General features: G+C 32.4%; 1 protein-coding gene across 1 annotated transcript; it reads right to left on the bottom strand.

Annotated features, from left to right (window-relative positions):
* Window positions 1-5,034: 5,034 nt before the first annotated feature.
* LOC132117798 (uncharacterized) lies at window positions 5,035-7,435 on the bottom strand. Its single transcript, XM_059527109.1, has 3 exons — window positions 6,950-7,435; window positions 6,495-6,664; window positions 5,035-5,627 (listed from the first exon to the last, which is right to left on the bottom strand). The coding sequence occupies exons 1-3, from the start codon at window positions 7,104-7,106 to the stop codon at window positions 5,157-5,159; spliced, it is 798 nt and encodes a 265-aa protein (XP_059383092.1). The 5' UTR covers window positions 7,107-7,435; the 3' UTR covers window positions 5,035-5,156.
* Window positions 7,436-11,877: the final 4,442 nt, after the last annotated feature.

Raw genomic sequence — 11,877 nt, 5'->3', positions numbered from 1 at the left:
TAAATATAAGCTGAAGTTATAATTATAAAGATCAAATAAATACATAGCTGAGATTATATTTATAAATTAAAAAATAAATGAACAAAATAGCACACCTATAGCTGAAATTATATTTCTAAAAATAAAATACATTTTAAAAAGTGCATATATTTATATATTTATAAAGAATATAGGATATATATATATCTATATAGAACTGAAATTATATTTACAAATAAAAAATATTTAAGTGAAACTGTATTTAAAACAAATTAATTAATTAACACTAACAGGTGTGATTATATATTTTTTAAATGTAAATAGATGAGTAAAAATCAATGGCACACCTACAGCTGAAATTATATTTATAAATTAATAAAAGTAAATAAAATCAGATAACATAACAGCACACCTAGAAGAGAAATTATATAAATAAATCATAAAACAGATAGGACACCTACAACTAAAATTATATTTATGAATAAAATAGTGCTGTCAAACAACTAATCACAGTTAATCACAGTTAAAAAGTTTTTTTTTACATAATATATGTGTACTGTGTATATTTATTATATATGTATAAATACACACATGCATATATGTTAATTTTATATATAAAATATATTTATTTATAATATAAATTATATGAATATAAATACAGACATGTAAATACATGTAAATATTTTCCAAATATATACTGTATGTGTGTGTGTATTTATATATTCATAATAAATATACACAGAACACGCACATATATTATGCAAACAAAAACTTTTATTTTGGATGCCATTAATCACGATTAATCTGTTTGACAGTATTAAAATAAAATAATTTTTATTAAAAAAATACATTTTGAAAATCATATTTCATTAATTATAATATTGTATTATTATTAATATTGTTGTTCATTTATCATTTGCAACTGAGAGAAACAGCAAAGCGAAGATAAAGACTGTTGATGAGAGGCAGAAGAGCTCTGAGATGAAAGAGAACAGTATTCATCCAGTTAGAGGGGGTAAAAGCAGAGTAAGAGCGTGGTAAAAGTGCTATAATGCTCCGTAATGAGCAGACATGAGAGAAAACAGAATGAACAATCAGGAGAAAACTGGAAGTGTCATTTTTCCCTGCGACGGTAATGATGCACAGCGCTCGCAGCACTGAAAGAGTGTGAATGTAGGTCAAAGCACCCCACCTTCCCATCATCCCCCATCATCAGATGAGAGAGAGCAGGCATGGAAGAGCAGCGCACTTCCTCTCAGAACCTCCACTTCCTGTCAGTGACCTACAGCTGGACGCACACATCCCTGTGATGTTAAACTCAGCTCTCAAACTATCACTAAAACAGGACTGTTATGTTCTTCCAGAACTCAATGCTGCGTCTCACCGGGGCTAGTTGTCACAAGTGTGGTTTTAGTATTATTTAAATGTTATAATAGCATAGAATATAAAACTTAATATTTAATAATTGAGTTAGGTTTTATTTTTATCTTTTCAGTTTTCAGTTTTATTTTAGCAATTTTCCAATGGTGTATTTTTTTTTTTTTTTTTTTTTTTTGGAGGGATTATTTTTTATTTCAGCTTTAATTTATGAGTTATTTTAGTGTTTAAACATAAATGAGAAAATGTTTCCTTGGCAACTAAATGAAATAAATTTATAGCTGAAGTATTATATATATATATATATATATATATATATATATATATATATATATATATATATATATATATATATATATATATATATATATATATATATATATATAAGTGCACAATTTTAGATTGATCCAGGATTAATCCAAACCTTTAAGTCATTTTTATAAATGTCCCTTAGAAAAACATTACTGGTTTGCATCCGGAGACAAAACAAATGCACTTTTAAGATCAGTCAGTGCAAGCAAGGTTATTTAAATCCATTTTTGTGTTAAATGAATTGAAATGACATGAGGGTGAGTAAATGATGACAGAATTAAAAAAAATGGGGGAAATATCCCTTTTCTGTTTTTATTTTTGTTATTTTTATTATTATTTATTTATCTTATTTTTTAATAAAGTGGTACTGTAAATAACAAATTAAATCTGCCAGTAGTTGGCAGTAAATGTCTTTATGAGTCTTTCATTTGATTGGTTCGAACGGCTGATTCGTTCAGGAATGACGTAAACGACTCTCTTAATGAATGGGCTTTGAATCATTGATTCACTCGATTCGTTCAAATAGCAGATTAATTCAGAAACTAAACACGCTGTGTTGCTCAGAGACACGCAACAATTCTGCTGTGGCTTTAAGGATAATATATTCTGTGCAAAACTGAGCAAAATCACATAATACTGTGTTTAGAATATAACACAATATTAACTTATAATTTACTGAACTGTTGTATAAAATCACAATTAAGCTGGACAAAATCAGAGTTCCTGTGATAAGTGTGATATCTTTATAAATATGTGACAAAACTCATACAAGGGCATTTTTATGCACCAATATCTTGAATTTAAGTGCACAACTGCATTCATGAAGTTGTTGCCCAGCATCATTTTTATCAGCAGTCAGCTGTAGGAAATATAAGATGACGTACAGTTCTGGGGGCGGGGCCAGTTTTAAAATACTTTAATCGTGTTATGTGTTAATGCATTAAACTGACAGCCAATATATATATATATGCTTTAATAATTTTAGCACTTCGATTTAAATGTATTTTATTGTTGGTTGTATCTCAAATTTTTCAGTTGTCTACTATTATTAAAATTCTATTCACAATTTTCTACATTATTTAAACAAAACTGTTTTCTAGTAGTATTAGTTAATGATAAAATTGGCTGTCGCACAGAAAATATGTATAAATGCTGTATCTCAATGAACATCAGGTCTATGTTACCTTATTTTCCGGCGTGACAACATGCCCCACACATAGGGGCTTTGACATATAAACTGTCCACACAAATGTAAGAAGAAATATAGAAACTGTGACTTTAAAATGAAGTGTAAAATTACAAAACTAAATGGATTTCTAAATAATTGATTGATAAGTGTGATTTTTTTAGGTCTAATCTTGGGGGGGGGGGGTGGTCTTTTGGTGGGTTAGCCCATGTAAACATGTGAAGCCGCTCTGGGAAGTCGTGGCCTGGTGGTTAGAGAGTTTGACTCCTAACCCTAAGGTTGTGGGTTTGAGTCCCAGCCGAGCAAGACACTGACATTTTCAATGCTGTGTGTGTGTGTGTGTGTGTGTGTGTGTGTGTGTGTGTGTGTGTGTGGATTGATGGGTTAAATGCATGAATTCTGATTCTGGGTCACCATACTTGACTAAATGTCATGTCACTTTCACTTTCTGTGATGACAGAGCAGGAAACCCTCTTCTGAACAAATCAAAGCTCTGCTGGATGCCACTCAGACCACAAGCTTTACCATCAGAGAGAGAGAGAGAGAGAGATTGAGAGAGAGACAGAGAGAGAGAGAAACGAGTGCTTGAATTGTCAGAAGGAGAATGAGAGAGAGGTCTGTTTCCTTTCCTCTCATGTCAAACAGGGCCGAGTAATAATAACAGAAAGAACAAGTCATGGTGTAATGTTATCAAGACAGAGTTCCTGTGTTACATTTTACATTTAGTCATTTAGCAGACGCTTTTATCCAAAGCGACTTACAAATGAGAACAATAGAAGCAGTCAACAACAACAACAGTATAAAGTGCCATGACAAGTCTCAGTTAGTCTTGTACAGAACGCATAGCCAGGGTTTTTTTTTTTTTTTTTAAGAATACATTAGACAAGAAAAGAAAGTTACGCTTATGAAAGAGACGGACAGATGAACTGCATTTGATGTATTAGTAGGCATAAAATAATAATAATAATAATAATAATATAAACCAAACATGGTTTTGCAATCGCGTAAGTTAGTTTCTCGGTTGATATTAAATTAAGCACAGGTTATAAAATGCACAGAATCCTGTACAACGATCTATCTATATATTTCATGGTTTGACATCTTGAAATAATAAAAGAAGGTTACATATGAAAAAAAAAACACTAGGCCTAATATTTTGGAGCAGGGATTTGCAAAGATTTTGGCCATCCAAAATTTTTTTAAACAATGTAATATTTTTTTCAGCCAGGTCTAAAATTATTTTTCTTGAAGTACCCCTGAGAAAAGTTATACATTTCAGTTTAACAAATGTATAAATCTAATATGCAAACACAACTACTTTATTGATATGGTTTCTATTAATTTAATAAATAATGAAAACATTTAAATACAAAGTTAAAACAGAATATATATATATATAATTTTTATTACTCTTACAGGTATCTAATGTTTAAATGTATATAAAGGAAAATAAAATATCTACAATAAAGTTAAAGATAGATAGATAGACAGATAGATAGACAGATAGATAGATAGATAGATAAGATAGATAGAGATTTAAATACATTTTATATCATTTTTTATTTTTTTTCATCAACTAATTAACTGTAATTTGACCTGTTTAATTAAATGTTTTTTTTATACATAAATGTTTACTTATATTAATATAAAATAGTACAAAACTACTATAAGGAACTCAAAAATATGTATTTCTATGGTTTATTTTGCTTTTAAAATTGATTTTGTATTATATATAATTTTTTTTGGTTTTTCCATCAACTCATAAACCCCAGTTTGGCACGTTTTATTCACATTTATATATATATATATATAAAAATAATAATGATTAAAATATATATATATATATATATGTGTGTGTGTGTGTGTGTGTGTGTGTGTGTGTGAATAAAACTATAAAATATAAAAAAAATATATAAAAAGACAATCAAAAAAATACTTCTAGGGTTTTATTTTTCTTTCAAAATTAGTGTTAGATTACGATTTTTTTTATTTTAGTGCATTTCAGCATCTTTAATGAAGATTCCACTGTACACTTACACGATGCTGCCACCTGCTGGACAGATGCAGTATTTTGACTCAAAAGAGTATTTGATGGCACTTCATCATATCAAACTAATAAAACAGTCAGGGCTTGTTTTAATTATCCATCATCTAACATCCACAGAAATAATACACGGACATGAAGTGCAAATTGTTTTATTATCTAACATGTAGATTATATCAAAGCCTCCACCAAGAAAAATAGTTCAGTAAAACATCTAAAACAAACAAGATGAACAACAAAACACATTTCACCGATATATTAGTGTTGATCTTCAGATTTGAGCGCTCTCTGTTCGTGTCTCTTGGACGCTCGGGGAAGTCTCTCTGAATCCTGTGCTTCGTAGAGAAGAGCCATGATCTGTCTGCGAACGCGCATCTGGACGCTGGGGTCTCTGAGCAGACGGTACTCGAGGGCCACCTGGCTGGAGAAGACCGCCGCGGCGTCCACAGACGGGTTCTCCAGGACCTTAGCAGACATCTGCTTCAGCACCTCCAGCTTCTGCAGCTCGATGTCGGGTTCGGAGGAGCGTGTGCGTTTGCCGGATGTGCTCCGGGGAGACGGAGAGCACGAGGCTGTTTCCTCAGGGATGCCGGTGTCTGGAGTGTCAGGCATCGGGGAGAGACACACACTGATGGAGTCGAAGCTGTCCACTTCTTTATCCGTCTCCTGAGACATTTCATCCGACTCGTCCAGAGTGTCCTCCGCTTTATCAGAGGACGGCAAGCCCAGCTACAAGAAAACAAGGGTGTTATGACTCGTGCAGTAAATGTAGACATATAAAATGAATTCACTGTATAAAACGTTCACTTTCGCTCTATGAAATGTCATTTTTTGTAAAAAACAAAACAAAAAAAAACAACTTTTTTTTATAGAATGCAATTGATGGCACATGCATTTTGATTACTGTAAAATTAAACTGAATTGAGAAAAATTACAATTATTTTATAATAATATGCATTCATTTGTTTGCTATTGGTTTTGATAATAAATGTGCATTAAATAATAAAAACAGAAAAATAATTTAGAATTTCTTAAAGGGCCAAATGAAAAAACTATAAAAAAAAAACTGTAAAAGAACTAAATTGATTACATATGCATTTTAATTACTACAAAATTAAATTACTAAACTGAATTCAGTAGAATTAAAACTGAAATTTGGTTAAAAAGAAATTATTAAAAAAGTATTTGTTAAAAATAATAAATTTTTGGGAACAATTCACAATTTATTAACTACATTAGATTCCAGCACTATTAATACATTATTAAAATCAAAAGTTGTTTTTATTCATGTTATTTAAGGGACTTGAGCAATCACGGACTAACAATAGACAGCTGTATTCATTAACTAACATGAACAAATATTAATAAATACCCAACAATGTATTGCTCATTGTTAATAAATGTTAGTTAATGCATTAATTATAGTAGTTTAAAATCGGAACCGTATTTTAAAGTGTTAAATTTAACACGTTTCCTGATTAACTAAACATGCATTTTGGTCACTAAAATGTAATTAAAAAGAATGCAGAAAATGTAAATGTTAATTGTAATATTTCATAGGGCTCTGTGCATGTTCTGCTGTGTTTGCAGACGTACAGTGATCTCATGCCGCCGATGAACGATGTGCGGCTTCAGGAAGTCGAGGGCCCTCAGGAGCCAGCGCTGCCTTATCGTGAGGGGCTTCTTCTCGCCCGCGTTTGCTTTAGGTTTCTTCAGTCTGGCATATTGAGTCCTCAGAGACGCCACCCTGGTCGCCACCGCCTCCACTGAGGAAAATAACACATTTCAAAGATGCATTTCAAAATGCATAATGCAGACCCTAACTTGTGCATGCTGTTTAAATGCAATCGAGAGTGCTTACATTAGAAAAATCCATGCAATTAATTGTTAGTTATTGCAACAAATATATCTCTGCAACTTTAGACTAGTTTTGTGCACCAGGGTCACATTTAAATTAAATTCCTTAAATGATATTTAGATTGCACTTAAGTTCGTGTTCCGTACATGCACTCATTGAAGGTTTGCACGAGCTGACTGCAGGTAACCCTCACCAGGCATCTGCAGCGCCTCGGAGACCTCCCTCCAGCGCTTGTCCTTCTCCTCTCGGTTGTGGTAGTCTGCGGAGGAGATGTCGTACAGACATGCAGACTGCTGCCAGAGCTCGATCAGAGTCTCCTCCGCCTCGGGGGTCCACGATCTTCCAGTCATCGCGAGCGGAATATACTCTAGTCTCGCCGATCACTGTACTACAGTCTCATTTACATAATCCTCATTTACATAATCGCTGGGAACGCGCGGACGCGTGAACGAGCAGCGACGCGACTCTCCGCGAGTTTTATGGATCGGAAGACTGGGAATCTTTTACTGTTTATGGAATCGCCTTGTTTTAGAGTAATGGCGGCTTATAAACACCCGTGAAGCATGCATACTGCCACCTAGTACCTCGGAGTGTGTAGACAGAGCAGGGTTGCCAGGTTTGCACAACAAAGCCCTCCAAATTGTTACTCAAACGCCCAAAACTAGCCCGAGGGCGTTTTGACCCTGACGAAAATTAACCAGGGATTTGCTATAACCATATTTGTAGTAAAACTTCAATTGTGGTTATTCAAACGGTAGTCAATACGACAAAACAAAAAAAAAATAATTATTAACTACAATTTTACTATAGTTAAACCATGGTTATTTTTGGTAAGGGGACGGGGTTCCATCTGTAAAAAATAAAATAAAATAAAATAAAAGTAAATATTGTGTTCTGAAATACACTCAACAAAAGGTATAAAAGCTGTCAGTTTTACACTTTTGCATTCTTTAGGTACAAAGTTGTGCCTTTTGAAAAGGTTTCGCCCCAGTGACAACTTTTGTACCTTTTTTTCCTGAGTTTACACGTTGTTGTTTTTTTTTTTGGCAAGGTTCCTCTGGTAAATTGGGTCTATGGGAGAGCGGGGGTTACAATGTAACACTTTTTGACTTTCTCAATTTGTGTTAATCCACATGGGGTTCAGAATATAATTTCATCATCCACAGTAATTTTACAAGTGTCTTAAACCAATATGTCACTTTGTTTCATAATTACAGTGTATAGGTTTTTCTTTATTTAACCTAAAAAAATTAAAGTGAAGTGTGACAACATGCCCCGCAGGTGGGGTACATTGTAACATCTGAGGGGCACGTTGTAACATGAAAGCTTAAAATATTATCTGATCTCAGGAAAAAATATAGGCTTTATATATATATATATATATATATATATATATATATATATATATATATATATATATATTTATACAAAACTAAAATATTTTGCCAATAATATATATATAAACATTAACTGTCGGTCTTGGTTCACCTATTTCTTGTTGTTTCTTATTAATATGCATTAAAGTAAATAGTGTAAACTATATCGCTAATGTTATGAATAGCATAGTTTTATAATGATGGGCATATTTTTTTCATATGAAATCACCATCAAGGAGATCAGTGTTTCCTTTTGTTGGGTTTTTGACCTTTTATGTTTTGGTGATAACGTTACACTGCTAGTTTTGACTGTGTGTTCATTAAAAACACATTTAGCTTGACCAGCGAAGCCAAGTAAAAATAAACAAAAGTTTCTTAGAAGTCCAATTTCTGATTAAATGTATATTGTATTGCTTTAGCATCACTTATAATGTCAGATCTAGTAGTATTGTATAAAGACCACAGACATATGAATCTCAACAATGGTGAATCAACAAAATGCTTCATGCTACGATGCATGAAAAAAAGCTGCCTTTTTCAAAGCTGTTGTAGGTTGTATAAAAAACACAAGGTGGCTGAATTTGCATGCTTTTTAGATGCATGTAAGTGAAGCTTATAGACGTTAATTACTTTTACTCAATTAAATTTTTTAGCAGCCCCTCTGAACTGTTTATCATGAATAAATGTTACATAAAATGCATGATATAAAATAGGCCCACAAGAAAAATATTTTATGCATCCTACAGTCTTGTAAGTCCATTAACTGATCGTCTTTTCCCCATAATATTCGTATATTATTATTAGTCTATTATTATTGTTCATATTAATTTATATAAATTGTTCGCTTCATTTCAGTCTCTTTACTTAACGTTCTGACTACTTTTGTAAATAATAGCCTACTGTAAATCCTCTACATGAAAATCAAGCTTTGATTATGCTGGTGAATGACCTTTCCAGAGTCCCGATCTGAATCAAATTCAATTACTCTTTGACTGTATATGACTGTATTTTTAATAGTGTAAAAAAAGCAAATGAAACAAGGAGATGAACACAAAACACAGGACACTAAATTTAGATCTAGGCTTTTGCAGACAGGTGAAGTCTGAGAACACAATGGCAGAACATACATGCACGTAATATCAGTAAAGGAGTCTCATGCTGTCCTCGTGTATTTTTAGCCCACCAACTCACAAGACATGTGGGATGTGTTTACCATCTACAGATTGAGCCATAGTTCACCTTACGCTCCAAAGTTCAAGGACCATGATTGCTATGGGCCACTGTTGAACCATAACAAACTCACATTACAGCAATACACTTTTCTCAAGTTTGCAATATCAAGCAGCCCCTTACCAAAAAGTAGTGTACTTCAAGTTTATAATATTAAGTATACTTAAGTAAAGTAGTGTTCTAGTAGTATACTTGTAAGTGTACAGTTTCAATACTCCTTGGGACTAAATTGGCCCACTTTCTAGTATATAAAAGTATAACTTTAAGTTTAACAGTAGCAAACTTTGAGTACACAACTAGTTTACCTCTATGTTTGTAGTTTGTACTGCAATTATACTAAAAGTGAACTTTTTAGGTACACTGATAGTTTACTAATTAAATACTTTGTACACTTTGAAGTATAGTCTCAGTAAACTAGTAGTTTTATACTGCAAGTATACTCATAAGTGAACTGTACATCATACTTTAAGTATACTACTATGTCCCTACTTAGGTTTTATGTGTATATATTTTGTTACATGAACATACAAAACATCCAAAGAAAGAGAGTATCTGCTTGTGAACAAAAACATTTTTTTAAACACTTTGATGTGGGTAAGGTTCATAAAAAAATTAAAAAGAATTCAACTAAAAGCTGAAAAAGACTATAAATTGGATTCAGAATGATAATCGAAACGTAGATGGTCTTCATCGGTCAATAATGTCAGATGATCGTGTTACATGTGTTAGTATTTGGTGTTTCTTTTTTCTTCTTCACTTGTGTTTTTTTGGAAATTCTGTACAGAAGATGTGTACTAGCGCCCTCTACTGTATAATAATGAAAACATGGATTCTAGGAGTATAGCTCAAATATATTTTTTTGTATGTATAAGTCAAGTAGACTTAAATGTCATAATAAGTATATTTCTGAGGAGTACATAAAGCCCATTTCTGAGAAGTACATAAAAAGTAAACTAAAAGAATACTTTCCTATTTTTGGTTTAAAAGAAGTATACTAATAGCACACTCAAATAAGCTTATTTTTCGTAAGGGGCATAATGGACTGTTTTTTGTTCAAAAAGCGAATGAGGCCAAAGCCACGCGACTTACAAATTGCCTTCTTTACTTTTTAAATACACATTCCTAGTCTTAATTATCATTGCTTGTTTTTCTAAAGAAAATAAATGATTGTCTTTGTAATCTTGTATCAGAATGTCATAACTCGCCTCCAATTCCAGATCCACATGTACTCTTTTATCCAAAAAGCATCCAATGCTTAGTTGCAATATGAAGCAACATCTGGGACATTTGTTCTAAGCTACAAAAGTTTTAATGTGCTTCTGCTGGTAGCATTTGAAACATAATTAAAACCATTCTAGTGTGCTGAAATGAGTTCAGCACTTGTTGGTAAAGATTCATGTTTATTCATTATATTAAAGTTAATCAAGGTCTCATCATTTTTCAAGAGGAGAAAGTAGCTCACCATGTTTCATAACAGTTTTTATTCCACAGGAAGTTATCTACACTCGTATTTCATAACTGACATGTGATACCATCAGCAGTGTAGAAGATATTTATACTACACTGAGAGAGTATACAAGCCAATCTCTCTAAAACAGTACTGTACACCAATGCAAAACTTTGGGATCAACTTAACCAAATGTCTTTAGTATTACTCACTTGACTTGACAAAGAAGTAAGGCACTAAAAATGTCCATTGTGCTCAGATAACTAACATTTTACACTTTTAGGGTACATTTACAGGACATCTGTACTAAAAACTTAAAACTTTGCATACAGACACCAATGTCGTCAAAGTGATCCCAGTTCACGCGGATCCACATAAATTACTAAAAACACTGTATTATGCCAGGCCTGTAGATGGCGATGTCACTTTGTAATGAAACATAAACATTCGTCAATACCTATTCAAGCATGCCTATAGAATGAATACGTAATATGCATGTGCACAGCGATGTCACCAGTTTTACAAATTTGCATTTTTAAAGTTTATATGGAGGCAGTAACAGTATAATTTTCAAAAACAAGGACTCTGAAACACGTTTTAAAAAGTTAGCTTTTTCAGGTCCCCAAAACGGCATCATCGTGCAAATGAATGACCAAAACACAAGAAAGTTTTCCGTATTTCGTTGTTGAAAAGGGTGTTGTGTCAATTAGAATTTGTTTAAAAAACTTGAATATGAGAGAAATCTTGACATCTTCACGCAAAACACTCAATTGTGCGGATTTCTATTGGAATGACTCAATTTCACCCACAAAATTTTGCTGTGCAACGATAAATGTGATGCACCTTGATAAAGTGCAAATAATTACATTAAACTATAATATTGCATTACAAAATGCAAACTTGCAAAATCGGTTTGCATATTATGTGTGTATTTTACTAAGTTAAAAAAATAAACAATTACTATTTAACATAGTTATAATCATAATTATTATTATTACTGTTATGATATATTAACTATTTATTGAATGCGTGTGCACAGGTATGGGTTGGTATATTTCACAAGTTACT

This window comes from Carassius carassius, chromosome 37 (assembly GCF_963082965.1).
Source record: "Carassius carassius chromosome 37, fCarCar2.1, whole genome shotgun sequence".
Taxonomy (NCBI): Eukaryota; Metazoa; Chordata; class Actinopteri; order Cypriniformes; family Cyprinidae; genus Carassius; species Carassius carassius.
The sequence above is the reverse complement of the archived record's forward strand: the minus strand, read 5'-3'. Positions and strand labels throughout refer to the sequence as shown.

Bases quoted from the DNA above. Each gene is read 5' to 3' on its own strand.
- LOC132117798 (XM_059527109.1), bottom strand. From the start codon at position 7,106: ATGACTGGAAGATCGTGGACCCCCGAGGCGGAGGAGACTCTGATCGAG. The intron at 6,665-6,949 runs GTGAGGGTTACC...TATTTTCCTCAG, and splicing joins CGAGGCGCTGCAGATGCCTG to TGGAGGCGGTGGCGACCAGG. The intron at 5,628-6,494 runs GTACGTCTGCAA...GTTTTCTTGTAG, and splicing joins ATCGGCGGCATGAGATCACT to CTGGGCTTGCCGTCCTCTGA.